This window comes from Syngnathoides biaculeatus, chromosome 9, assembly GCF_019802595.1.
Source record: "Syngnathoides biaculeatus isolate LvHL_M chromosome 9, ASM1980259v1, whole genome shotgun sequence".
Classification (NCBI taxonomy): Eukaryota; Metazoa; Chordata; class Actinopteri; order Syngnathiformes; family Syngnathidae; genus Syngnathoides; species Syngnathoides biaculeatus.
Genome location: NC_084648.1, coordinates 2,312,409 through 2,337,531, shown reverse-complemented (window position 1 = coordinate 2,337,531; position 25,123 = coordinate 2,312,409). Strand labels below are relative to the sequence as shown.

The following is a 25,123-nucleotide window of genomic DNA, read 5'->3' as shown; positions in this document are numbered from 1 at the left end:
GAGACGAACACGACCCTTCTGAAACGCAAGCTCTTTTCGAAGAAGAGAACATCACATAACCGAGTGAAGTTACCGGAGCAATATTACCCTATTGTTTCGAGTCATATTTATATGATATGCGGATCACGGCCAAACCGTCTCCCCATCCGATCTACTTTCGCGCCAAAGATGAGCCAACGCGGCCCGGCCTGGTGGTCAGACTTGTCGCCCGGGGTGGCTCGTCGCTGGCGAGCCCGACACGGAAGCCATCCAATGCGCCTACGACACATTTAGCACATTTAGTTATATGTACGTGGATCTTTTGTTACGTGATGACAGACAGATTACGTGGTCCCCCCCAAACTATTATTTTGTTTTAGGAGCTGTATACACACCTACCTGTCATTTGGAACCCACAAAGCTATCATCCTTTGCACCCGTGCAATCCATTTTTCACGATGAACCGGGCCTCTTGGAAACTTATGAAGGGTAAATCCATCCTCCCGAATGTTCGAGCAATGTTCAGCAATGCAACAAGCCGGCATTTTAGCTAACACGAAGGAACAACGAGCTACCTTCCTGGAGGTAAAAAAATCAGAAACAAATGAAGTCCGCTTGTGGGCGTTCCTGTCCCATACGTCACTTCCTGCTTCTTCTCCAAAGCAAATCCCTTGAGAGGATTTTCATGGAGTTACAAAAAGCCATATACGTCAAAGTCATGTTTTGTGGTGAAAAAAAGTTATGGGACCATACCAGCCGCCGTTTTTTCTTTAGTAACATACTAAAAATCATGCACTTCATGACAGTGGCCCTTTAATCCAGTCGAGAACTTGTGTGGTGACATCAAAAATCAATTTTCTGATGCAAAACCAGGAAATGTAAAAGAATTTTGGAATGCCGTTACGGAATCTTGGAGTGGAATAACAGATGATAGGTGCCACAAGTTGGTTGACTCCATGCCACACAGAAGTGAACCATTTATTAAAAAAAAAAAAAAGTGTTCAAAAAACTAAATATTAATTTCATGATTTGTATTGTAGGATTTGTAAATCCTAGAAACAAAAAAGTTCCTACAAAATAGTCTTGAGTTTGTAAAGTCAATGGTAGACTATTTCTTTAACACACCCCTTACAATAAATGGCCCAATTGCACAGCCTAAAGAGTGTGTATATCATGAATGCTGGCTCTTGTTGCTTTTCTGAAAATCTACAGCACATACTAGTAACTTGTTTGACATGTAGAAATACAAATATACTGAAAACGTGGATTAATCCGGTTGGTCACATTGGACTGCTATTATTTTGAACACTAATGTACAAGTAATACATACAGTATATAAGTAATATGAATGTTTGGAGCGGAGAAAAGAAAAACATCAATGCTTACTTAACACAACAAAATTTGGATGTGCAATAAAGTTGAAATTGAATTATAAAAATTAATACTCTCTCTGGTGATTAGGCATTATTAAAACCCACTCAACACAAGGTTAATGTTCATTTAGGGGTTTTGTTTTGGGTTTTTGTGTGTATACGCAAGGGAAAGCATTACAAGCATTACTAAAGCATTACTAAAATGAAATTTAAGTACAAATGAATGAGGTGAAATTAATTCTTGGAATCAAAACCCATTAAATTAATGGACCACTTACTCAATAAATTAGATATTGTACAGTCAACTATTATACACTCAACATTGAAAATAAAATTAGAAAAGAGCTTTTACATAATTTTGCCAAGATATCGAGAAACACCCAGACACAAAGCGAATAACACGCAAAAATAACCTTATTAATGCAAAAAAAAAAAAAAAGTCTTCAAAATGTGTTTAAATAGTTTGCTGAGCCCAGCTAACCATAGGCTGCAGGAGAAAACGCAGGTTAATGTTTATGAGTTCAGGCCACAAAAGATCAGCAAACAGCCTCTCCCTGTCAAAGAGACAGGCTGCATTTGTTTCCAAAATAGAGTAGCTTTAGGGGAAGGTCATGCCTGAATCATGCAAAAAGCACAAAAAAAAAAACACCACCACATAAATATTTAGATACTGATCAAAGATAAAGAAGATGAATTGGTAGTAGGTCATGCAGGTGCTAAAGAGCTAGCGTAACATACATTTTTACACAGACAGCTGCCGTGCACAGGTGAAGATTTTTCATTGTCTTCCCTTTTTTGTTGCTTGTGTGGAACACAAACAACAACCACACAAACAAGACCAAACTCCACTGGCTCCATTTTGGACTAGAGTGGAACCTCGGTTCATTAAACACCCTGAGCAAAACGGTTCATGAGCAAGATTGTCAAAGCAGACCGAGTCATGTGCAGTGGCTGTGGAAGTCCCTCAGTGGCCAGGTTGCACAGGCCAGAAGGAGTCACAAGGAATTAATCCTGATGCAAAAAGTATCCATTTAATGATCATATTACTGTATGTTTTATGAAGTAATTACAGAGTAATAGTTTGGCCCCAGAGTAAATGACGCTTGCATCGCAAGGCACCACTGTACTAACTTGCTTTTGTCATGAAGAGAAGCTCGTCTTGTCGAGCAAATCTTGACACGGAACAAACATGCAGCGAACGTGCGGTGGAAAAAGTCTACACACACCTCAATCAACCAATCCCAGGTTTTTGTGACCATAAATGTGATCTATAATTTGTACAACTCAGAGGTCAAAATATTCAACCAAAATAATGTGGTTGTGTGTCATGTGGTCTGTTTTGGTTGAACTTTATGCGATTATGACGTTGATGATTTCATTCACCTCTGGTTCTGTCCACCAGTTTTTTTGTTTTTGTTTTTCTCAGCTTCTGTACTCTGGGCAGCTTTGATTTTGGTTGTTTTTTCATTTTACTTAAGATTACTCTCGCAAACTTAGTTGTTCCATGATGACCACTTTTCATCGTTGTTTTCTGTCTGCTGGATTCCCGTTCAGCATTTGTGGTTGAAAAAACAGACGACTGTTTCAGACTAACTTGTGCGTGGCCGACCATTCCATTGCCTGAAGCCACTCCCGACAGTGTCTTAAGACTCAGATGTGGCTATCTTCAGAATCCACCCATCACATTCAAACTTATTCAATAGTACTCAGCACACTCCTGGCAATTTTTTAAGTGCCTCTGAAATCAAGTTTTGATTTTGCCGTAGGCCTTACCTTAATTATTATTATTAGTACTGCTGGGATTTATTTTTTGTTAACACTGAGTGATATTTTGACCATATTTTGCCAAGTGCTATTCCCCTTGTCAGGCCCCAGCTGCCACCACATCGCTTCACTGTTCCCATTTGGTGATGAGCAACATTGTTTGAGCCCAACACACTTTTTGGAATTATGGTCAAAAAGTTCAACTTTGATTTCATCAGACTAGAAGTAAATCTCCCAATTAGATGTGGGGAAAACATGGAGGATTTTGCCCGTTGTGGACTGGTGAGTAATTCAACATTAAGTCACCATCGTGAATCGTTCCATTGCTGTTTTAGCTTGGAAGTTTCTATCAGGGAAGAAAGAAATATGCTGCATACTGTACAAGCCTACTCTCCCTGTCTTTTCTTTTTTTTTTTTTTTTTTTTTTACTGTGGAGTAGGAGAGGCCCCAGTTGGTAAGGACATAGAGACTAGCAAAGACAATTGATATATTCATTTGAACTTTATACTGACCAAATGACAAATTAAAACTTCAGATTAAAGTGAATTTAATGTGTAATTTCTAATGCAAATTATTTTATCCAGAGGAAAATATATGTTCAACTGTTCCATAAAATGCATATCCTGTTCGATCTTTTTACCCAAAAAAATGTGTTTGTGAATTAAAGTCTGCAAACTTTGACCTAGTTTCTCTTACCTGCAAAACGACTCATTTAGTGTGCGGACCTCTGACATCATAAATTCTGGGATGGGCTGTTTTGGAACGACGATAAGATGGGAGTCTTTTGTATTCACGCTGAAGAAAAACCCATTCGTTGTACCCACTCGTTGTAAGCTGAAACCAATCCGTAAAAATAGTGAAGACGTGTGTGGTTCAGTTTTGTAGCAATTAGAATTATACTGGTCACAGTTTATTGTATTTTCCCAAAGACCCAAGCCTCAGAAGATAGAGAGTAAGGTGTGTGCAAATAAAGAGAGCTAATTTTTCCATACTGTGCGGGTGCCTGCGCGGGTGCACTGATTGGGGCGCACAGCTGCGTCTCATGCGGGCTGATTAGTCTGTGGATTTATATGACCGCGATGACAACTGGCCGGCGCCAGTTCGTTGAGCTTCATGTCTCGTTCCAGCACTCTCGTATCCCTGATTGAACCTGTGTGTACCGACCTCCGTCCGTTCTCCGACCAACCCCGTAAGCCTGACTCCTTCGATACTTTTGCCTGCGTTGATTGTTCTCCCGTGTACTGACTCCTGCCTGTCCGCTCATCTGCTCTCTTCGCCCGACGTCCGAACTACCGCTGCTGCACCGGACTGCCCGCTCGATCCCCGACCTCGGCATATAATAAACGTGTCTCTTCTTGAACTACCTTGTGTCTTCCGAGTTCCTGCATTTGGGTCCTACTCTCGTTTCCGATGGGTCGTGACAGAACGAACTGGCCAATACAGGACCCAGCAGGAAAGACCCGGCGTCGCCGGGACCGACGCAAGGTAGACCGTCTGCCAGAGGACCAAGCCTGCCCAATCCGGGTAGGCTCCCTGATGTCCTCCACTTCCGTGTCTTACGCTCCGCCAGCGAGGTATGAATACGTCCCGAACACGACCCGTCCGGCTCCTCATATTCTTCTGGACTCTGACTTTTCGGAATATGAGGAGGACCACGATTTGTATGACCGGCTGCCTGAGTACGACTCCGACGAATTTGAATATGAATCTGCTCGTCCGATCTTTCACCCCAGTCAGTTTGCGCCGCCTCCCCGCGTTTCCAGCACCCGAGCGACTTCGCCCGGTAGATCCAAGTACATCAATCGGTACGAGGGAACCCGCTTGGCCATCTACCCGGGACCTCCGCGTGGCGGCCAGAGGAGACGCCCCGGCCGTTCGCTCCCTGGTGTCTCTCGCTGCACGGCAATGAAGACACCGTCCTCCCACTCCTCGCCGGCAACGGTGAGACCGGCAGACCCGCAGCTGGTGGCGAAGCTTCCAGCCCAGAGGGAGGAGGAGGCGCCAAACCACGAGGCGTTCTGTCGCGAAATGCGGGCGCAGATAGAGAGGCAGAGCGCGGAATTGGCGGCTCTCACGGCCCAGGTCCGGCAAGGATTGGCGAACCAGCCGAGCTACTCCGACGTCGCAACGGTGACGGACTCGCTGCTGATGCAGGCTCACGTGGCAGTTGGAACTGACCCGCTTCCGAGACACGCCCACGTGTCAGTTTCGACTGACTCTCCACCTGCTCAGGTTCATGTTGCCGTGGAAACCGACCCGCCCCCTTGCCAAGTGCACGCCGCAGTGGGAACGGACTCGCCATCTCAAGTGAACGGTGCAGTGGGAACGGACTCGCCACCTCAAGTGCAGGTCGCAGTTTTGGCGGTTCCGAGCAGAGTTCACGCGGCAGTCGGAACTGACCCGCTCCCGAGACACGCCCACATGTCAGTTTCGACTGACTCTCCGCCTACTCAGGTTCACGTTGCCCTGGAAACGGATTCGCCACCGCGCCACGCCCACGTTGCTGTTTCAACGGATGCACTGCAAGCTCACGTGGCAGTGGGGACCGACCCAATGCTGCCTCACGTTGCTGTCCAGGAGGTGGCGACGTCTCCACAGCCGCTTCTCGTCCGTGCTTTGGAGTGGCAGTGGCGACCGGCCCGCGGACGCTCGCCGTTCCTGCTCTGTCGGCGACGGGCACGCCCAGACGTTCCTGTCCAGGAGGTGGCGACGGTGACACTGACGCTGCCTTCTCACGTACCTGTCTAGGAGGTGGCGACAGTTCCCCAGCCGCCTCACGCTCCCGTCCAGGAGGAGGTGGAGTTGGCGATGGGGTCGCCACCTTCTCACGTTGCTGTCCAGGAGGTGGCGATGACGATGGGGTCGTCCCCTTCTCACGTTGCTGTCCAGGAGGGGGCGGTACTGGCGCCGCCTTCTCACGTTGCTGTCCAGGAGGGGGCGGTACTGGCGCCGCCTTCTCACGTTGCTGTCCAGGAGGGGGCGGTACTGGCGCCGCCTTCTCAAGTTGCTGTCCAGGAGGGGGCGGTACTGGCGCCGCCGCCTTCTCACGTTGCTGTCCAGGAGGGGGCGGTACTGGCGCCGCCGCCTTCTCACGTTGCTGTCCAGGAGGGGGCGGTACTGGCGCCGCCGCCTTCTCACGTTGCTGTCCAGGAGGGGGCGGTACTGGCGCCGCCGCCTTCTCACGTTGCTGTCCAGGAGGGGGCGGTACTGGCGCCGCCGCCTTCTCACGTTGCTGTCCAGGAGGGGGCGGTACTGGCGCCGCCGCCTTCTCACGTTGCTGTCCAGGAGGGGGCGGTACTGGCGCCGCCGCCTTCTCACGTTGCTGTCCAGGAGGGGGCGGGACTGGCGCCGCCGCCTTCTCACGTTGCTGTCCAGGAGGGGGCAGTACTGGCGCCGCCGCCTTCTCACGTTGCTGTCCAGGAGGGGAAGGTACTGGCGCCGCCGCCTTCTCACGTTGCTGTCCAGGAGGGGAAGGTACTGGCGCCGCCGCCTTCTCACGTTGCTGTCCAGGAGGGGGCGGTACTGGCGCCGCCGCCTTCTCACGTTCCTGTCCAGGAGGGGGCGATGGCGTCGCCGCCTTCTCACGTTCCTGTCCAGGAGGGGGCGATGGGGTCGCCGCCTTCTCACGTTCCTGTCCAGGAGGAGCTGGGGAGTTCTGTGGAGCCACCCTGGAGCTGGAGAGACTACGGGAGGGTGGTGGTCATTGCTCTGGTCCTTCTCTCCATCATCCTATTCGTTCCAGATGGCTCCCAGCCGCTTTATGACCTGGCCTCGTTGGTGACCAATCCACAGCTGCCTCCTGACCAAGCCTCGGTGGCGACCAGTCCCTGGTCATCTCACAACCACGCGAGGGAGGTTCTCGTCCAGAGCAGTTTCCTGCCTCAGCCTGGTTCCTGCTTCGTTGTTTGGTTCCTCACAGAGGTCGTCCGCCCGAATCGCCCCGTGGGGACCCTGGTGCTTGGCGTCCGGGTCGTCCTCCTGACCTGTCCACCTGGATGCCTTGCGTTTGGTGACCTGGATGGCCACCAGACTGGGGTTCGGGGGGGGCCCTAACCCTAACCCTATGTTGATGTATTAGCTCTTTCTAGTAAGAACATAAAAACATTCATGTGAACACTAAGAGCACAATAGAAACTTAGCAAATTAGCTGTTTGCTGACTAGTCACCCAGTAGCTTGCCATAAAATCACAAACAATAAATTATTATTTATTTAATTTAATATTAAATATAAATGTTAATATCAGTCAACACAAACAATTAGCAACCTTTCTCAAACTATTAGAATCGATCCAATTAGCTTGTAACCTACATTTCAACAATGAAGTGACTTTCAACTTTTTCCCGTCAGGATGTGGTCACCTCAGCGAGTACATCCATCCATTTTCTTAGCCACTTATCTTCACAAGGGTCACGGGGAGTACTGGAGCCTATCCCAGCTGTCAACGGGCAGGAGGCAGGGTACACCCTGAAATGGTTGCCAGCCAATCACAGGGCAAATGGAGACAAACAGCCGCAGTCACAATCACACCTAGGGGCAATTTAGAGTGTCCAATCAATGTTGCATGTTTTTGGAATGTGGGAGGAAACCGGAGTGCGCGGAGAAAACCCACGCAGGCACGGGGAGAACAGCCGAACTCCACACAGGTAGGTCCGGGATTGAACCCGGAACCTCAGAAATGTGAGGCCAACACTTTACCAGCTGATCCACTGTGTTACCCCCCAACAAGTCACTCACATGAATTGTTTGCCTGACATATCCCAAAAAATGTTATCTGTTTTTTTTTTTTCCCAATAAACCCAGGTCCCAATGAACTTCACGAACTTGCTTTTAAATGCACGTGCAAATTTACACATGAAATTTCATAACAAAGAGTACATGATGTGATACACAGTACAAGCATTGCTAAATAAAGGGTCTATATATATATATATGAACTTAATGCAGCCCTATGGGGGCACAAACCAGTGCAATCTGTAGGCCGGTCCCAAGCCCGGATAAATGCAGAGGGTTGCGTCAGGAAGGGCATCCGGCGTAAAAACTGTGGCAAACAAATATGAGCGTTCATCTAAAGAATCCCATACCGGATCGGTCGCGGCCCGGGTTAACAACGTCAGCCCCCGGCACTGCTAACCTGCAGGGCGTCGGTGGAAATTCAGCTACTGTGGGTCGAAGACAAAGAAGAGGAGGAAACCGGATCCAGCGTCAGAAGAAAAAGAGGAATGCACAGAGCCTACAACTGAGTGTAGGGACTTTGAATGTTGGGACTATGACAGGAAAAGCACAGGAGTTGGTTGACATGATGATTAGGAGAAAGGTTGATATTCTGTGTATCCAAGAGAGCAGGTGGAAAGGTAGTAAGGCTAGAAGTTTGGGAGCAGGGTTTAAATTATTCTACCACGGAGTAGATGGGAAGAGAAATGGAGTAGGGGTTATTTTAAAAGAAGAGCTGGCGAAGAATGTCTTGGAGGTGAAAAGAGTATCAGATCGAGTGATGAGACTAAAATTTGAAATTGAGGGTGTTATGTATAATGTGGTTAGCGGCTATGCACCACAGGTAGGATGTGACCTAGAGTTGAAAGAGAAATTCTGGAAGGAACTAGATGAGGTAGTTCTGAGCATCCCAGACAGCGAGAGAGTTGTGATTGGTGCAGATTGTAATGGACATATTGGTAAAGGAAACAGGGGCGATGAAGAAGTGATGGGTAAGTACGGCATCCAGGAAAGGAACTTTGAAGGGCAGATGGTGGTGGACTTTGCAAAAAGGATGGAGATGGCTGTAGTGAACACTTATTTCCAGAAGAGGGAGGAACATATAGTGACCTACAAGAGCGGAGGTAGAACCACGCAGGTAGATTATATTTTGTGCAGACGATGTAATCTGAAGGAGGTTACTGACTGTAAAGTAGTGGTAGGGGAGAGTGTAGTTCGACAGCATAGGATGGTAGTATGTAGGATGATTCTGGTGGTGGGTAGGAAGATTAAGAAGACAAAGGTAGAGCAGAGAACCATGTGGTGGAAGCTGAGAAAGGAAGAATGTTGTGCGGCCTTCCGGAAAGAGGTGAGACAGGCTCTCGATGGACAACCGAAGCTCCCGGAAGACTGGACGACGACAGCCAAGGTGATCAGAGAGACAGGCAGGAGAGTACTTGGTGTGTCATCTGGTAGGAAAGGGGAGAAGGAGACTTGGTGGTGGAACCCCAAAATACAGGGAGTCATATAAGGAAAGAGATTAGCGAAGAAGAAGTGGGATACTGAGAGGACTGAGGAGAGGCGAAAGGAGTACATCGAGATGCGACGTAGGGCAAAGGTAGAGGTGGCAAAGGCTAAACAAGAGGCATATGAAGACATGTACACCAGGTTGGACACGAAAGAAGGAGAAAAGGATCTCTACAGGTTGGCCAGACAGAGGGATAGAGATAGGAAGGATGTGCAGCAGGTCAGGGTGATTAAGGATAGAGATGGAAATGTGTTGACTGGTGCCGGTAGTGTACTAAATAGATGGAAAGAATACTTTGAGAAGTTGATGAATGAAGAAAATGAGAGAGAAGGAAGAGTTGAAGAGGCAAGAGTGAAGGACCAGGAAGTGGAAATGATTACTAAGGGGGAAGTCAGAAAGGCACTACAAAGGATGAAAAATGGAAAGGCAGTTGGTCCTGATGACATACCGGTAGAGGTATGGAAGCAATTTGGAGAGATGGCTGTGGAGTTTTTGACCAACTTATTCAACAGAATACTAGCGGGCGAAAAGATGCCTGAAGAATGGAGGAAAAGTGTACTAGTTCCCATTTTTAAGAACAAAGGGGATGTTCAGAGCTGTGGGAACGATAGAGGAATAAAGTTGATGAGCCACACAATGAAGTTATGGGAAAGAGTAGTGGAGGCTAGACTCAGGACAGAAGTAAGTATCTGCGAGCAACAGTATGGTTTCATGCCTAGAAAGAGTACCACAGATGCATTATTTGCCTTGAGGATGCTCGTGGAAAAGTACAGAGAAGGTCAGAAGGAGCTACATTGTGTCTTTGTGGATCTAGAGAAAGCCTATGACAGAGTACCAAGAGAGGAACTGTGGTACTGCATGCGTAAGTCTGGTGTGGCAGAGAAGTATGTTAAAATAGTACAGGACATGTATGATGGCAGCAGAACAATGGTGAGGTGTGCCTTAGGTGTGACAGAGGAATTTAAGGTGGAGGTGGGACTGCATCAGGGATCAGCTCTGAGCCCCTTCCTGTTTGCAGTGGTAATGGATAGGCTGACAGATGAGGTTAGACTGGAATCCCCTTGGACCATGATGTTCGCAGATGATATTGTCATATGCAGTGAAAGCAGGGAGCATGCAGAGGAGCAATTGGAAAGATGGAGACATGCACTGGAAAGGAGAGGAATGAAGATTAGCCGAAGTAAAACAGAATATATGTGCGTGAATGAGAAAAGTAGAGGGGGAAGAGTGAGGCTACAGGGAGAAGAGATAGCGAGGGTGGACGACTTCAAATACTTGGGGTCAACAATACAGAGCAATGGAGAGTGTGGTCAGGAAGTGAAGAAACGGGTCCAAGCAGGTTGGAACAGCTGGCGAAAGGTGTCTGGTGTGTTATGTGACAGAAGAGTGTCTGCTAGGATGAAGGGCAAAGTTTACAAAACAGTGGTGAGGCCGGCCATGATGTACGGATTAGAGACGGTGGCACTGAAGAAACAACAGGAAGCTGAACTGGAGGTGGCAGAAATGAAGATGTTGAGGTTCTCGCTCGGAGTGACCAGGTTGGATAGGATTAGAAATGAGCTCATTAGAGGGACAGCCAAAGCTGGATGTTTTGGAGACAAGATTCGAGAGAGCAGACTTCGATGGTTTGGACATGTTCAGAGGCGAGAGAGTGAGTATATTGGGAGAAGGATCCTGAGGATGGAGCTCCCAGGCAAAAGAGCGAGAGGAAGACCAAAGAGAAGGTTTATGGATGTGGTGAGGGAAGACATGAGGGCAGTTGGGGATAGAGAGGAAGATGCAGGAGATAGGCTAAGATGGCAAAAGATGACACGCTGTGGCGACCCCTAACGGGACAAGCCGAAAGGAAAAGAAGAAGATATATATATATATGAACTTAAAGGGCCACTGTCATGAAATGCATGATGACGGCAGCCGACATGGACCCATGCATTTTTTCACCACAAGACATGATTTTGATGTATACACCTTTTTGTAACTCCCGGCATGAAAATCCTCTCGAGGGATTTGTTTTCGAAAGAAAGCAGGAAGTGACGTACATGGCGGGACCGTCCCTCAAGTGGACTCGTTTGTTTCTATTAGTTTTACCTCCGGGAAGGTAGCTCGTCGTTCCTTCGTGTTAGCCAAAATGCATGGCTGGACATTGCTTGAACACTCGGGAGGATAGAGTTACCCTTCATAAGTTTGCAAGAGACCCGGTTCGTCGTAAAAAATGGTTTGCAAGGGCGCAAAGGATGAGAGCTTTGTGGGTTCCAAATGACATGTAGGTGTGTAATCATAATAACAATTTGGGGCGGACCACGTAATCGGTCTCTCATAAAGTAACAAAACATCCGCGTACGTATAACAGGAGTGCTAAAGAGTGTCGATATGCACGTCGGACGGCGTCGGGCTCGCCGGCGAAGCCGCACTCAGCCGTGTGCGACGACAACGCCGTAAAGCATCCCGGCTCGGCTCCATGATAAGCCACCTTGGCGCCGAAAATGACCCATCCCGGCCGAGGCGCCGCGTCCGCCGGTCACGGCTTCGGTGAAGGCTGCGCGTCAGGCTCGCGGACGGCGGCGGCTCTGAACAACGCTGCCGACAATGCCCCACTCAGCCGTGTGCAACGACAATGCCGTAAAGCAGCCCGGCTCGGCGCCATGATAAGCCACCTCGGCGCCGAAAATGTGCCACCCCGGCCGGCTGCGACGAGCCACCCCGGCCACCGGCTATGTCGGCCAGGGTGGCTCGTCGCGGTCCCGGGGCGCGATGGCTCATATCCGCCGCGGAAGTGGGTCAGACGGGGAGGCAGTTTGGCCGTGATCGCATATCATCTAAATATGGCTCGAAACAATAGAGTAATATTGCCCCGGTAACTTAATTCGGTTGTGTCAGAAGGGGCGTGTTCGTCTCCCATAGTTGGGTCCACCGCGTGTTTTCAATGGCGAATGTCTGGGGTGACGTCACGGACAGGGGATGCAGTCAATATGGCGACCACTTGGATGTCGTCGAATGACACTTCCGGAACTTAGAATAAGGCCCGCGGGCTGGATTGGACCCCCTGTCAGGCCGGTTCTAGACCATGAGCCATATGTTTGACACCCCTGCTTTTCCCGAGACATAACTCACTGCCACACTGAAGGTCGACCACTTGGTTTGTTTCAGTGATTTTTATTGAGCCCGAGAATATAGACTGCTTCTGATCACAACCACCCAATGGCTGGCAAGTACAGTATCAATCCCGTGATTTAAAAAAATCGTCTGTTGCTACAGCACTTTCCGACTTGGATGTCAAAAACAAAAGAAACTTTCAATTTTGAGGCTGTCGGGAGATTTTCCAATACTGTCGGCAAGGCCACTGTAAAGTTGTTGCCACCCGTGCCAAAGTCTGACAAGATCAAATGGTGACAAAAAGAGCAAAGAAAGAATAAGCAAGCAAAAAGAGGAAAGTTCACTGGCATCTCCAGTGTGTACTGACCACACTGGAATGATGTCATTATGTTTACTCGCTTGCATTTCATTTACATCACAAAGATTGAAATACTAGGTTGGTGTGTACTGGTACAGTCTGTAAAAATACATCCATTGTATGAGCCGCTTATCCTCAGAAAAGGTGCGGGAGTGCTGCAGCCACTCCCAGCTATTTTCAGGCAGTAACAGATACTATATAAATCTTGGTTATCCGCATTGATCTATCTCAGACAGGAATTCAGCTCATATACATAGATTTTGTATGTGTGTGTGTGTGTGTGTGTCTGTGTGTGTGTGTGTGTGTGTGTGTGTGTGTAGCTGCTCCATTCGTATGTGCTTTTATGTTGAAGCTGTTATATAGAACAGCTCGTTGCTCATCAGAACTCCTTATCAGTGCCAGAAATGTTGAGCTGCCATTCTCCAAAACATAAACACACACACACACACACACACACACACACACCACACACACACACACCCTTCGCCATCACAAAGCTGCCTCTGTCTGTGGACATTACTGCGTGAGCACAAAGACAAAAAAGGCATAATGACCAGGGGGGAAAAAAGGTAAGATAACAAGGGAGGCAGGGGCAGAGGAAAGAGTACTCAACATAAAAATAATATAATCATAATAGAGTATACTGTATACAAATAGGACATTCGAAACAAAAGAATATGAGAGAAACATTTTAATTGGAACGCCATGTAACACTAATGGCATTCCAGTGTCTTTGCCTCCACTTCCTACGAAATACTACAATTGAGACCAACCGTGGAAAAGTGAAGAAGTACACATTGCCCAAGTAGCCACTGAATAGCGGAAACATTTAACTTTCCTCTTATCTCTATCTTCGGAGAACAAACAACCAAAACTGTTATTGCGAATTACTCTCCACCTTGTCTCACTCTCCCTCAGACACCAGCTGACGTCAACAGTGTTCATGTTTACCTTGGTTTAACTTGCATGTCCAGCATTACCCTGTTAATTAAGATGGACATAATCGCAAATAGCTATGTCTGAAGTAACAGAGGCTCATGATCAGTATCAAAAATTGTGTGCGCTGATCCTCAGTGGTGGGAAACTGCAGAAAGCAATTATTGCTTTACGTCGTACATGTCAACCACGAAAAAATAAATAAATAAAGAAAGATAATGTTTTGATTTTCAGTGAGGTATTGATTTAACAACGTGTTCATTTTTGTGCTTTTAATTGGCAGATGTTCAAAGGTGCATCATACTGAGAGCTCTTTCTTGTGCTGCATTCCAGAAAATTTGGAAAATGTCAGACATCAGAGAAGTGAAAGAAACAAATACAGCAGAGACTTGAAATTTGAACGGCACGTCGCTGAATTTGGAATTCAAAGAAGCTTTTTGTGACAAGGCTTCTAATAAAACATAGAGGTTAAAACTGTCATCCTGCGATAAGTCAGTAAATCTTGGGTGATTGCAATATACCTCACTGGAAAGCAAGAAAGAAATTATTTAGATTATGATAAGGGCAAAAATTGAATTGATCAAACATAAAAGTAGCATTACTGCTTCAGTGGCTTTAACATTTAAACGTAACAACAGTTAAACTTTGTATGTACATGGTGTCTCGCTATAGACTGGCTTCTAGAGGTCTCTGTGTACGTTACCATGGTGATATGAAAAGAGGGTTTGAAGTGTCATGTGATGATGCGCATGAGCTGTTATTATTAGAAAATGCTGGTGCACGTGCAGCTCAAACGTGACGATAACGCTCAGACGAAGCCCGAGTGTTGCAATAACATGCGGCACTTGTCTGCAGATGTAGAGCGTCAGCGTGTGTGTGTGTGCGTTTGTGTGTGTGTGTGTGTGTGTGTGTATGTGTGTGTGTGTGTGTGTGAGAACTGAGTGAGTGAATGTGCGTGAGTTAGTGAGAGAGAAAGAGAAACAGAGAGAAACAGAAAGACATCCATTAATGCATGTGAAGGAGACGTAGAGATGGAGAGAGAGAGAAAGTGATAATTGATCATGAACTCCTACCTCCAGGTCATCCAGGGAGCGGGCCAGGCTGAGACGTTTGGAACGTCCAAAGGAGCGCCTGGCGGAGGAGCGCTGGGGAAGAGGAGGGAACCCCACGGTCAGACCACGAAACCGACCGCCCTGAGGAGAGAAAGGCAGGTTTCACATCTCGCAGGGGACAGCGAAACAGAGACCATCAGGTTGGAGGGATGGGATCTTGAAAAAGCCTACCCCAAACAAATCCTTCCGAACCTTGAGGAGTCAACATGTGAACAGAAAAATTTGCCCTCATCAGATCATAAATAAATTATTTTATTTTATTTTATTTTGAGTTTCCTAAAGCTCTTACGGTAGCTGCCATTAAGCCTCTTCAAAAAAACAGAGCACTGGACGCTTCCATGTTAGCAAGCTACAGACCCATCTCTAATCTACCTTTCATACCCAAGATTCTTGAGAGTTATTATTCATCAACTCAGCAACTTCTTGAATTTATATTGACTTTTTGACAAATTTAGATATGGTTTCCGAACTCATCACCGTACAGAATCTGCTCTTATCAAAGTGCTAAATGACACAAGGTTGGATACTGACTCAGGAAAAGTGTCAATTTTGGATCACAGTGGGGTTTTTGAGACGCTAGACATTATATACCACTGAACAGGTTGGAAACGTTGCTAAGACTAAATGGAAAAGTCCTTAAATGGTTCAGGTCCTATCTGGAGGAAAGGAGTTATTATGTAACCATTGGAAGCTGTCAATCTCTCCAAATGGCAATGACCTGTGGAGTCCCTCAAGGGTCAGTTCTTGGACCCCTTGGGTCAACTTCTTCAGAACTTGATTTTTGACTATCATAGCTATGCAGATGGCACGGTTATATTTATCAGTGTCAGTATCAGATGAGTCAAGTTAGATTGAGGTGTTGTGTCACTGTCTAAACCAGATATGTAATTGGATACGACAAAATTTGGCTATAAAGAAAAGAGGATTGCTGTCAGTAGGTAGCTGGAGTCACTCTCTAAAAATCAAAGACTGAGTCCAAAATCTTGGTGTTCTAATAGATTCTGAACTGGCTTTCAACAGTAATATCAAATCAAGTATTAAAGCTGCCTTCCACCATCTGAAGAACAGATCCAGAGTGAAGGCTTACATGTGCCAAACAGTCCAGGAGAAACTCATCCATGCTTTTATTTATTATTGGAATGGTCTTCTGACTGGACTCCCCAAAAAGAGCATCAAACAGCTGTAGCTCATTCAAAATTCAAAATGCTTCAGCTCGGGTTCTGACCAAAACAAAGAAGTCAGAGCATATAACTCCAATCCCAAAGTCCTTGTACTAGCTTCCAGTCAGCTTTAGAATAGATTTCAACACATTCGTGGGCAGCGTCCCATTTTTGGGACATCATGACTTTCACTAATTATATCCTTCAGTATATCGAAATATTTAGGTGTTATAATTTGAAGCCAGAATTTGGTATCAAAGAAAACCCAAATACCCTCTTACGGGCAGCGTCGTATTTTTGGGACGAGATTATAAATTAGTAAAGTTGTCATATAACTTAACAATAAACGAAAATGAAGTGTTATTTCCTTGATTGTGGCCTGTTAGGAGACTTTTATCTCAATAAGGCACATTGCCACTCTGCCCATGAACGGGTGAAAGTTCTGCTGCTGGTCTATAAATCACTAAATGGTTTAGGGCCTGAATTCATGAAAGAAATGCTAATGGGATACAAACCCAGTAGGGCTCTGAGATCTACTGATTCAGGTCAAATAGTGGAGTGCAGAGTCCAAAACAAACATGGTGAAGCAAAAATTTACGGTAGCTATTATGCTGCAAAAAAATTGAATAAGTTGCCAACATAAGTGACATCAGCCTCAAGTAGGAATGTTTTTAAATCCAGGTTAAAAACTCCATTTTTTTCCCCACATGCTTTTTAGAGTATTTCCATTTTTAAACGATGTCTTACACTGTATGCTGTTTTAATTGCACTTCTATTTTCTCTGTTTTCAATGTTTTACATATTTGTGTTTAAATTATTTTAATCTTGTAAAGCACTGAGTTAACTTGTCTAAGAAATGGGCTATACAAATAAATGTTATTTACTTAGCTTTAGTGGACTGGGAGGGTTATGGGAGCATAGTCAGGTTCCTCCCCATCAGGTGTTGATTAGAGCGGTCACTTCCACAATTGGCACCCCAAGCACCTGTGTCGTGCGCCGGGTGGTGCCTGTAGGAGGGGTGCTACTGTTAGCTTTCCTGCCCCTGCTCCTTGCGCTACACCCCCCACCCCCATCTGCGTGTGTTTTGCAAGAGTGTGTGCATGCATGTGGGTGCGTCCCTGCGCACGTGCGTGCTAAATTGGAACAGAGCCACAGAGTCCATTCACCACCCAGAATTTCACACCTCGAGACCACTGCAATGCCCACAACCCCCGGTATCGTTGCAACTGCCACCTTAGCTCCAGCCCCTTCATTTGGGTCCTCTACACACCAAAGAACCTTAACAAGTGTGGGTTCACGTAAATAGCACTACACTTCCAACAAATAGTCAAGTGTCATCTACTGCTCAGAATTGATATGAATTTGCTCTGGTGTGGAGGCAAATCCATTTCCATGAGACGTTTCCCCCTTTTTTCTCCCACTGAAATGTTAAATTCCACATTGGACATAGGCATGCACAGTTCTGTGTTATTGCACGGACAACTAGTTGGATTAAAGTCAAAGGGTCGCCCACACATTCACAAATATTGGATATCATGACAGTCTCTGACCAGGGTGGAGATGCAATGTATCCTGGGACATCCGTTCCATCCGTCACAAAGGTATCCGGATGATGGAGGGATAGATGGATTTACTACCACTGTAGCAAACCATTAACCGGAATGACTTGACCAAAAACTGAGCAGCTGTTCCATTTAGTCATAAACTGCTGCCTAAAATGTGCATGAGATTACTCACTGTGTCATCAAGATTTACTCTTCCAAGCCATCAAACGATGATGTAATCCGTAAACCAAACAGAAGTCTTTAGTCGCCTTCACATTTCCATATAACACATACTTTTAAATTTGTACGTTCTTTCATGTTTGGTGAGCTAAACAATAGTCCTCTTATAAATCTCATTAGGCCCACAGTGTAGGACAGAACATGTAACAATAGCCCCCTTCAAAATTAATTCTCCCTGACAAATGAATTAATGAACACCGGAATGTGACCGACACTAATTAGTAGCAGGATTACACGGCATCCCAGTAAGTAGAATATTCACATTGTATCCATATTTCTGGAAAGTTATCTGCAATCTCAGCTAAAAACTCCCAGGTTTTTGTGGGTGTGGTTCGGTCATTGCCTTTCCAAAAAATGTATCTGAAAACATGCAGCTTGTATCTCTGTAACCTAGCAGTCTCTCTCAAACACACACAACAAACACAAAAGCAAACGAACAGAAATTCAGTCAGCAGTTCTACATCACTACATGGTAAAGGCGCCGCATTTAGTTTAATGAATACCTTCCTGTGTCAATCAGAACTGAACATTATTATGTTTGCATGTTATATTTAATCTGATGTCCAGGCACTTGTGATACCTAACGATGTGGCATGAAAAAAAGTATAAATGACATACTGTACATAACTAGGTAATACCAAACCGTAAAAATTGTTCCATATCAAAGATATGGAAGCAGTGCCACCATGTGGTAATGCAAAATAAATGACTAACAATTGCTTGATCAACAATTAACATTGAAATCCATGATACAGACCAATATTTCTCTTTGATGACAACAACTACCTCAAAAGTTCATGTCCACCTTCCAATAACTGTCAGGACCTACCATGCACCTTTGGCCTTGAAACACTTCCGCTTATTGTGGACTCAGGTTAATTGGACAGGAAGGAAGAAAAATTATGATTGAATATGTAGCAAGTAACCACCAACTATAATAATCATTAGGACAAAAAAACGTTTGCCACAAATGAAAAGAACTATGATGCAACGTACATCGTACTCTCTTGCAACTGCGAGGTACTCCTCAAGATGCAAGATCTGCCTTAAAGGTTGTCCTTTCCAAAAAAATGCTCAGTTTTAAATAACAATGTCAGAGAGGTATGACTTTTGTGTTATGGTGTATTCTGGTTGCAGTTTGTAGTGTTGTAGAATTCGACTACATCATACTGAGAACTGTTTGAAATATTTGGAGTCTGGAGGTAAATGTCACTCACGGTAACACGCATTTTACTCATCCATCCATTCTCTAACATTCCATACCACTTATCCTCACTGGGGTCGTGGGTGAGCCGATGCCTATCCTAGCAATCTTTGGGCAAGACTCATGGTACACCGGAAACTGGTCACTGTGGGTACATATAAACAGACACCTGTTGGCACTAAGGACAATATAATCTTCTTAAACTAACCTACAATGCATGTTTTTGGGATGTGGGAGGAAGCCGGAGTGCCCGGAGAAAACCCACACAGCCACAGGGAGAACATGCAAATTCCACACAGGCAGGGCCAGGATTTGAACCCTGGTCCTCAGAACTGTGAGGCAAACGTTTTAGACCTGCACCACTGTGCCGCCCTAAAATAAACATACCATAAATATTATACACAGTTCATGTCATTATTAGTGAGTGACATTACAAAATCAGTGAGGGATCAAATAATAATTTCCTCCGCTTCATAGTAGCACAGCGGCTGAAATGAGTATTAAACACAACGCCATTTTTCTCATTAAAATTTCACCAGATCTTGGGAACAACCCAAGCAATCCATACGTATAGAAGGCATAACAAATAAGTATGAAAACAAAGACCTCTCACTTTGGTGCGGGACTAAATGATCACAAAACCGGTAATAATCACATTAAATAAATGATGATGTCAATCAAGACAAAGCATCACTTTCAATGTGACCCCTGTTATGGGCCTCGTGAGCACTTGAGTAGTAATACGTTATGTCGTGACTCATGAGAGATGATAGAAAATGCCAACGTTCAAAGGCATTATATACAATTTAAACATGGTTTTTATTTATATACTGTAAATTAGGGTTAGGGATTAGTAAATTGGAAAGGTACCATAACGCAGTCTTGCGTGCAACTTTCACCACCAACTGTGTACGCTGAATCTTTTCGAGTTAATAGAATAGCTCGGTTTTCTTGGTAAAATATGTTCATTGTATCCCACATTAGCCTAACCCTACCCCGTTTAACATGACCCGACTCTGAAACCCACTCCAGTTGGACTCATTTGTGTGTGCAGCAGGTGGTTTTCAATTGATGAGATATGTCTGGCTGGTACATAATGTATGATCTGATACTGGAGCAGTGGATGAATAACACCAATCGAGCTGCTGGGTAGAGTTGTGTACTTGCATTACTCAATATGATCCAGGAATGTTTGGCAGGTATCCGCACAGGTCAGGAAACTTTCACACGGATGAAAACTTTCACACGTCAGTGACAAACACTTCAGTCAAAGAGCACCGGAGTTAAAAAGGAGGCTTTCAGACTGAAGATGAAATGGGGAGCATTGGCACGAACGCAATCCCATGACCTGACTTGAGTGCAGTAGACTCACTCTGTCGTCAGAGCAGCGCAATGTGACGGAGGAGGTACCTGCTGTCGAGACTTCTCATCACATAGTTAGTTTTAACACACTGTAACTTTTCCAAGATTCATCAACAACACAGTGCCACATTGGGTGGTGGAAAGGTGAAGAACGCATTCGGTTGAAAGATACAAACACATAGAAAAGTAACCAGTCACAAAACGCAGTCAACCCAAATACAGATGTGATAAAGATGATTTTGTACCTTTTTCTCTGCATCTTTAGCAACCCCACGCTTCTTGACTGTTTCACTCCTCTCTCTGTCCCCAGCACCAAACAGCTTCTTGGCCCACTCATCTTTCTGAGTCGTCAGCCGTTGGGTGTGGGTCTGGGCAGGTAAAGCAGGTGGTGGCTGACTCCCTCCGGGCGGCGGCGGCGGCAGGTGGTCTCCAGGGACCAGCGGGGCCCGGTAACGGTCAGCGGGGATCTTATTCATGGGTGGAGGCAGGGTGCTGCAATTAGCTGATGACCACCCGTCAGTGGATTCGGTGTACGACTCCTGATCGCTGCTCAGGCCGTGGAGATGGTGCTGTTGCTGGTGCCAGTCTCTCAGCACATGGACTGGTAGCCAACGCTGAGACTCCACCCCTCCTCCAGCCCCTCGCTTGTCACCGCCTCCCCACTTTCCCTGCGAGTAGTGGTGCAGGGGGCCCCCTCGAGTGTGTCTCGGTGCTGCATCAGTGTGTGCCAGTGGGAGGGGATGAGGGAGGTCAGCCAGGTATGGTTCATGTCGGTAGTGGCTATTCCTTATAGGCGGTGGTGGGGGGGGAGGTGGGTTAGAGGCAGCAGCTCCTAGAGTGGGGCTCCAAGCCTGCTGAGAGGAAGGTGGGCTGTCCCAGTGGCGGGGCCCAGAGACGTGATTGTGGTGAAGTGGCCCCCCCAGGTCAACCAAGAGCACTCTGTTGCTCTTCTCTTCAGGTAAAAAGTTGCCAATCCCGCTATCGCTATTACTACTGGTGCTGTGGTTCTGCTGGGCATCATTATCTGGATCGTGAAATGCTCGGGCTCGGACGCCCTCAATGTTGTCGCCCATGTCCCGGTAAAGTACAGATACAAAGTGGAGGAGAGACTGAGAAGTGGGGGGGAATTCCAGGCAGCCACCAGTGTCTGGGTCAGGAGTACATTCGAAGCCAAACCTCCTGGCCACTCCCAGATGCACCTGGGAAAAATGAAGCACACGGAATAGTTGCCAAAAATAATACATATCGTGATACTGCAATGGAAAGAGTACCAGACCTCGATTAGCGCTCGGGCATTCATTCAAGGAACTTTATAGAAATGCTAGATCATTTGTTCCTGCGATAAATAATAACATTTGTTTCTTTAGATGACATTGTATTATTAAAATGTAAGTGAAAATAATTGACACAAAACAAGTACAGCACTTTAAATGCTATTTACACGCTCACAGCATGCTTTGCGACACTAAGGACTGCATTAGCGCCGGAAGGCATGCTGGAAGCATGTAAATAGCGTTTGAAGTACAGTACTTGTTTTGTGTCAATTATTTTGTGAGTCATTCTTTAAATTGTTTTATTATTTGCTCTTCTGCTTGCTGTGGTGTGATCATTTTCATTTGGATGTGACACCGTGAGTGTGTACAACATCGTCAGTCATGGCCTGCCTACACGGGCAGCGTGTGAGCCAATGTAAGCTTCTTCTGCTTACAGATGTGAAATGCGTTTGTTCCTCACTGCTCATAAGCACCATCATAATGTAGCTTATATACATATTAAAACATGTGTTCCAATTAACTTAAAGTTGGTCAAGTCGACTTGATGGAACAAGTCACATAGCAATTGTGCACATAAGGCATGCTGTCCATTTTGGAGAAAAGACCTTTAAGTGCATCTTATAGTTACAAAAATATGGTACATATCGTACTGAGGTATATTAATACCGCATCCATTATTTGTTGACTTTCGTTGGGGGAGAGTAAGGAATATAACCCCCGAGATGACCCATTTCTGGATGTCAAAGGTCATTTGCGTAACGTCGGTAAATAGCGTGGACATGTTCCAAATATTCAAATGTGGTCTCTTTTCACACCTGGTGGTGACACAGGTCAGGATCCACAATGAACACATGGCAAGAAGTCCTCAAACCTCCTCCTTCGTATTGTCCTCGGTTGATAAAACAGTCTTCGTCTGTGGCCTGCATTGTGACCAGTCCAAAGAACCGCCGGTCATCAGGACAACAGGCACTGAATGCTAGTTTTTCTGCAGGATACGTGGCAAGGATGTGGCCTTTATCGCTGCACAGCCGCACACTGTCATGCATGACCTGCCAAAAATAGGAGCGTGCAATTAGAAATTGATAAGGAAAATTCCAGCAAACCCCTTCTATGTCGTGGTTCATCTATTGCACCCTGCTATAGCGCTGATTTTTAAGTAAAGAGAATGCCCCTTTGGTGGAATACAGTGGCGCGTTTTAATATAATTAGAAAATAATATGTACTGTATGTTTGTAATAGTGTTGCTTGCTGTGATTCATTGCATCAAACCTCCATGTGTGTTAAAGTAGAAGTTGTTTAAAGGTTATAATTAACATAACATCTTTGGAAATTTCTGTTAGCTGCTCTATTTATCTATCTGGGGGTGTTAAAATCTTTTTTGTCCCAGGCCACATTGGCCGTTATGACTGTGAAACTATAAAAATCTTTAATCACCCCATCATATTTATACATGAAATTTGAAATTTTGGTAGGGATTTTAGCAAGAATCACAGAAGTTAATACATGATACACATGATTTGCCTTCGCAGGCCACATGAAAATTATGTGGCGGGCCAGATCTGGCCCCCGGGCCTTGAGTTTGACACCTGTGCTGTAAGGTATGATGAATCTAGAGTACTTTCACCAAGACAAAATGGGGTTTTGCGTCAACATTACGCTGTTTAAATACCCAAAGTATAAATATCTTAGTTTTTGTGTCGGTTTTCCCGAAACTTCAAGTAGGTGAAAAAAAAATAAACAGCCCCTTGCCCTTTACAGAATTTGGAGAACAGTGCTGAAGTGAACGAGCCTGGAATGTATTTGCAATGATAAACGGAAGTGAACTTTACTGTAGAATTGAAAACTACACTGAATTTTTATTTTACTATGTCCAAACTAATCTACAGTACCTGCTGCCAATACAATACTGAAACTATTGTTTGAGGAGAAATATTTGAACGAACCTTCATGAGGACCAGGGAATGGATCTTTTGCTCTGCCCTGAGGCGTCTCATGCACCCTCTGATGGCTTGCAGGCTGTCACTCTCCAGGCTGGTGCCTGTGGAGGCCAACTCAATTGAGCCCAGGTAGCCAACAATCATGCCCACATTGACAATGTCCTGATTTGGATCCAGGACCAAGTCAGGCCCATCGCCAACATTGATGTCTTGTTCCTCATGGTGCTGATGGTGGTGGTGGTGGAGGTGGAGATGCTGAAAACCGGAGTCCAGGAAAACCGAGTCGTCATTTAGAACTTGGGCCATCTCCTCCTCAGAGAGCAAGACAGGGTTGCTCTGGGAGCGGGAGGAGACACGACATGAAGGAAACTCTGGATCAGACATTGGACGTGGCTTGGATGATGAGGTGTGCCCGGGCCTGTCCTTGTCAGAGCTGCTGGATGAGTGGCTGGAATTCTCAAAGATCATGTTAAAGATTCCCCCGGACTGTAACTCTGCCACGACCCGCTCAGCCCGGTTGATGCCTAGCTGCTTCGAATCCATTTTGGGTTTGAACCAGCCCCCACGGGCTCCACCCCCAGTCCTGCTGTTATTGTTGTTGTTGACACTGTTGTTGTATAGGCCGTCCAATTCATCATCACTGGAGCATGAATCTAGATAATGTGAGGCCATCGCGTTGCTGCTGTGGTGACGACTGCTCCCGCTTCGATGCTGGTGGTGATGTCGTCTGTAGCGCTCCACTTCGCCAATGACCAGCTTTAAGACACCGGTGCAGCGTCCAATAAGTTTGACCACATCTTCATGGGATGCCTTGGAGACGTTGATGTCGTTGACCGACAGAATGTGGTCACCTGAACGCAAACCGACATAATCTGCAGGGCTGCCTTTCAGGATACAACTGAGGACACAGGGGCTTTGTCCCGAGAGCGTAAAACCATACCCGGTCCTGCCTCTTGCCACCTCAACAGCACGGATTCGTCTCTGTTGGACAGTAGAGGGTGAGGAAGACTGGGGACGGTTGGCCTCATTGCCACCATGAGGGCGTCTTCTTGATGACGTATCCACTTGCTTGAACATCACGCCAGAGGATTTTCTTTCATATATCTGTTTAGAACATTTTAGTCACTGTTAAGCTGAAGCAGCCAGCCTGTCTTCTAGACAGAAAGTTCTGCCATCAAGTGGCAAATACAGCAGAGGGTTGAAAGTTTGGACTCAGCTCTGGCACAGCCTTCCTAAAATCGAACCCTCCATCATGATGTCATTTTCCAGCTTACTTATTTACCTGCAGAAAAGACCAAACAATGAAACTGGCTTATGCTGAAAATCTTGACCCAACAAGAGTAACGGACTAAAAACTAAGTCATGCAGTTCAAATGAAATGCATGTAAACCTTTGACCTTGACCTTTTTGGGGGGAATTTTGAATTTCATTCCCAGGTAACAGATGAGCAGACATTCGCGCAGTGTTTGAGAGCGAAGACTGTTGTTTCATTTTTCGACATTTATAGGCTCATCTTATATCCTTGCTGATTTGTTAATCATTTGAATTTGGTGTCTCAAATTGGGAAGA

The 25,123-nt window shown here is 45.8% G+C and overlaps 1 protein-coding gene across 7 annotated transcripts in view; it reads right to left on the bottom strand.

Moving 5' to 3' along the window:
• The window catches only part of rgs12b (regulator of G protein signaling 12b), a 66,794-nt gene that overhangs the window by 39,394 nt on the left and 2,277 nt on the right, over positions 1-25,123 (bottom strand). For 6 of the 7 annotated variants that reach the window (XM_061830045.1, XM_061830041.1, XM_061830047.1 and 3 more), the window contains exons 2-5: positions 23,561-24,836; positions 22,433-22,666; positions 20,589-21,542; positions 14,795-14,914 (exon numbers count right to left, since the gene is read on the bottom strand). In XM_061830045.1, coding sequence (XP_061686029.1) covers positions 14,795-14,914; positions 20,589-21,542; positions 22,433-22,666; positions 23,561-24,631 — 2,379 coding nt within the window. In that variant the 5' untranslated portion in view covers positions 24,632-24,836. The remainder of the gene's footprint in view (positions 1-14,794; positions 14,915-20,588; positions 21,543-22,432; positions 22,667-23,560; positions 24,837-25,123) is intronic. The other variant, XM_061830043.1, reaches the window with a different exon arrangement.